This window comes from Lolium perenne, chromosome 1 (genome assembly GCF_019359855.2).
Source record: "Lolium perenne isolate Kyuss_39 chromosome 1, Kyuss_2.0, whole genome shotgun sequence".
NCBI classification, from domain to species: domain Eukaryota; kingdom Viridiplantae; phylum Streptophyta; class Magnoliopsida; order Poales; family Poaceae; genus Lolium; species Lolium perenne.
In genome coordinates, this window is record NC_067244.2 from 188,269,039 (window position 1) to 188,273,254 (window position 4,216).

The 4,216-nt window shown below is 47.1% G+C and overlaps 1 protein-coding gene across 3 annotated transcripts; it reads right to left on the reverse strand.

Annotated features, from left to right (window-relative positions):
• Positions 1-651: 651 nt before the first annotated feature.
• On the reverse strand, positions 652-2,964 carry LOC127316179 (FBD-associated F-box protein At1g66310-like). Of its 3 annotated transcripts, XM_071820503.1 has the most exons (4): positions 2,541-2,963; positions 1,730-2,510; positions 1,513-1,647; positions 652-1,385 (listed from the first exon to the last, which is right to left on the reverse strand). In XM_071820503.1, the coding sequence occupies exons 1-4, from the start codon at positions 2,894-2,896 to the stop codon at positions 1,020-1,022; spliced, it is 1,638 nt and encodes a 545-aa protein (XP_071676604.1). In that variant the 5' UTR covers positions 2,897-2,963; the 3' UTR covers positions 652-1,019. The 3 variants fall into 3 exon arrangements, with proteins under 3 accessions (XP_071676604.1, XP_071676606.1, XP_051202553.1); XM_071820505.1 differs by having other exon boundaries at positions 1,730-2,964; XM_051346593.1 differs by having other exon boundaries at positions 1,814-2,963.
• Between the last annotated feature and the right edge of the window lie 1,252 nt (positions 2,965-4,216).

Below are 4,216 nucleotides of genomic sequence, written 5' to 3' on the forward strand. Positions count from 1 at the left end.
CTTCCTGTTCAAAAAAAAAAATGCACTGAACATATTTGATCAGATGAGATGCGCGCGAGTTATCTTCGAAATGGACTCCATGATATTGAAGCACGCCATTTCATGTGACGTGTCTTTTTCAGCATATAAAATTGCAGTTGAATCTTGCCTTTAGTGATGTAAAACTTAGTGCATGTTCAAGGTCCTGTAGCAATGCAGCACACAATCTAGCAGCACATGGAGCCTCCATGGGGAATGTTATTTATGAAACTTGGTTAGGCCATTTCCTCGGATTTGTAATGAACTCTGTAGCTGACGATTTAGTCAGCATGTCCTTGTAATGAAATACGACATGTTGCCTTTCAAATAAAAAAAGAACTTCACCATGTAATTGCCACATCTCGACCAGCTTCATCAAATATCGGAGGGTCACGATGAGGTGTCTTCCCTCGCACCAACATTTTTCAGCATGACAAAGCTCTTGCTCTGGACAGTTTTCTGATAAATGTAAGGCAACAGATATCAATTGCATGAAGGAGACAACTTTTTGTTACTAAACAAGCATTGTTGGCAGAACCAAGTTTGCAAATGTTCTGCTCAATCTCAATAAGGCAGAAAAGTTGCCATGCACATTGGAAAGTGAATAAGCTTCGGACTACATATGTTTTAGAGTTTAGACAAGAGGCACAAATGCCATCCTTTTTCATCAAAGCAAGTGTTCAAAATAGAGAAATAGTAGCTGCTGATATTATCAGCTTACAGTACAACACCAAACATGAACAAAACGACCAATGCCAACTTAACTTAGCAGCTTAAACTAGCATTCTGTTAGCAACTTAAACTTTCCAGCTTTCAATTTGAAGCCTGAGCTTAGATAGTTGTTACACCACCTCCTCAATCCTGGTTTATTATTGAGTTGGCCATACATCATATCATAGAGCGACTGGAGGGTGGACAGCATTAGATTACAGACATACAAAAACTCTGCTTTCAACAAAACAACACAATCTTGGGGATGGACATCAACTACACTTCTAGTATCAACAAAAGGCTCCGCTTTCAAAGGGATCAGCCATTGACAAATCATGGGTATCCATCTTGGGTAAGCCAGATTTCTTGGTACCGATTTTCAGTTCAATTCGAGCATCTCGAGAAGCTCTATTATCCACACATAGCTGCTTGCGTTGATTAGCCATCCATTTGTCGTTTCGGTTGTTAAGAACTTCGATTTCCATCTCTTTTAGCAACTTACTATTCAGAACAAAGAACTTGGCAAATTCAACAGATGGCCTCTTGCTGCCATCGTAATTCATTAACACCACTTTCTTTAGATGGAGCTCAAGGCACTCAATTGGATCCAACCGGTCATACTTCCTTGCATTATTCATATCCTTTTTTGGGTGTGACTGGACATGGAGAGAAAAAACAATATAAAGACAGTTGCTAACAAGTTAACAGCATCATAATTGGCTAGATCATAAGTGTATCAAATACTTATTTTGACTTTTAAAGCAGGCAAATATGTGTACTCACAATGATATACAGCCTCACCAAGCAGGGGAAGCACTTGAGGAAGTCAACAACAGCATCCAGATTAGGCCCAATAGAGTCGAGAACCAAAACCTTCATGGTGTCAATTTTGGTTGTTAAGCTGACAGAAATCATTTTCTGCAGAAAAGAAAAGGTGTTAGTATGAATAATAGCTTGTGCATAGGAATGCCAACGAGCGATGGACGAAGGCTGCTGCTACCTCAAAAATCGTTGTTCCAAACTGGAATTTGGATAACCCTTTAGATACCAAACCCAATACCTCCAGTTTAGGTGCTCGGATTACCTCGATGGTCACTCGACCCCAGTCTGGATATAGCGGTAGCAATCTTTCTAGAGAAGGGGCGTCCTTGATTACTAGCTCCAAACTATTCCACCCGGGATTACTGCAGAAGGCTAAGCTCCTAAGAGTTTGGGAGCTGATGCAGATGGCACCTATGCCAGAAAAATACGTCAGCTCAAGGCTTTCCAAGGCAGTGCATCCAGAGAGCAAGTTGTGGAGAGCATCCTCCATAATGGGGATCCCGTGCAGGGTGAGCTGCTTGAGGCACGGGAAATTCAGACGCAGCGTTGAAATCGAATTGGGCAAACCGCAACGGCTGAATCTGGCGAAGCGGAGCGTGGGAGCGAAACGGAACACAGACAGCGGCATGTCCATGAGGTTGGCGAGATCGAGCTCCTCTAGGCTGTCGAGGGCTTGAGAGTGAAGCCAACCGTTAATCACGGGGAACAACTTGAGCGACAAGCGGCGGGCAGGGCCACGGTGCCCAGAGAGGATCTTTGAGACCAAGGCCATGCCCTTGCTGCTCGAGACCGAGCCGATAAAATCATCCGCAAGATTAAGTGGCGCCGAGCGCCAGAGGGGAAGCCACCGGCGAGAGACGGCCTGTGTGCGGGCGCCGTCCTCGGTGGGGAGGAGGGTGATGATGCTGCCGAGGATGTCGTTGGGGAGGGCGCTGATGAGATCGAGGTTTCCCCTGTCATCGCGGTTGTCGCCGCGACTCCCTCCGTCGTCGATCTGATGGAATCTACGCTTCTTAGAATAGCGCATCGCCGCTGCCAGCTCCCTCGCGGTCGCCGCTGCAGCAGCCTCCGCCGCTACCGCAGCCTCTTTCGCTGCTGATGATGTCGCCGCCGCCTGCTCAGCGGCGGCCAAGGCCGCCATCGCGGCCTCCTTCGCAGCCGTGGCCGCCCCTGCGGCCTCCGTCGCAGCGGCCGAGGCCGCCACCGCGGTCTCCTTCGCAGCCGTGGCCGCCCCAGCAGCCTCCGTCGCAGCAGCTGAGGCCGCCAGGGCAGCCTCTTTCGCGGCCGACGCCGCTCCAGCGGTCTTCTCCGCGGCCGCCTCCAGTGCCGCCACCGCGGCCTCCATGGCTGGGGAGGCGCGGAAGGGTTTCGAGACAGTGGTGGTGTGGTGTGGCGTGCGAGATTGCGAATTGGGGAACTTCAGGCCTTGTTTTGCAGTTTTGATGGGCTTGGGAGTGTATTTCCCAGCCCAACCCGGCCCACGCAGAATCACTCGGTTTACACACAATATTCCCATTTAAACAGCCTGTGCAAAACAAGGCCTCAGTGGGACATTTTTTGTGTACTTATTATGGTGAAGTGACATGAATTTCTGCCAGCTGGACATACTTTGCATTGGTTTGTCATACTCCCATTGTGCGCGAATTCGCCATTAGCTATAGCAGCAGATCGAGAGAACTAGTGAATGTGAATTTATACAAAATCTGACGCCCAACTTGGAAAGATTACGATTGACACGTGAATATACATTAATATTGTCATTTTCCTTTCTGAGTGTACATCTTTGCTCAAATCACAACCAACAACGAGAACTTGCGCACAAGCACTAGGGCGTGATTGTTACCCGCATCCTCTCCAAACTATCATGTGTTTAGAGTCTTGGGCGTCACTTGCGTTATGGCTCGCACGCTGCTAAAAAAAAGTCCTTGGCCAGGCTCGGTAGGAACCAAGGAAACTGGCTATTTGATTTACTGGATACCTTGTCCAGAAGCTATAGAATCTATAGCGGCGGCTAAACCATTTAGCGATTTTCTCCATGAAAAGAAATATATGTCATAGAAACAAAGAATTTCGGCATACATATCATGTAAAATAAAAAAAATCTTTCTCTCCGGGACTATTGCATTGCTCAAAATCTACTATTGAGCTAAACTGGATACGCCAATTCTATCTACAATCCTTATTTCAAAAAAGAATAACATGCGGATGGGATGGAATTGAATAGGCAGGCAGCATTTGTTCCATCTATAGAAGTACAGAACATAGAGGAAAGTTCAGACAAGCAAGTCTTTACGTAACATAGAGGAAAGTGGATGCATATGTGACCATTGTGAGCCTATTCTCAGTGAAGTTGTCTCTAAGGAGCACCAAAATGGCTGCATGCAGGCTACCAATCACACCCTAACATCTCTCAACCAGTGAAAGTTGATGCATGTGTGACCACCAAAATAACCTAATGATCGAAGACCTCGAGAGGAGAAGCGTGATACTGCAATCAAAGCGAAAGGGTCAATTGCTACAGTACGTGCCTAATGAGGAGGGTGCGAAAACAATGTGCCGCTGCCATCATCCAGTGGTGTGTTGATGTATCACGGGGTCCACCGACCACCCTTAGATCCCCATCGAGTCACCCCACATCTACGTTGCCTCGCCTCGTAACTCACGC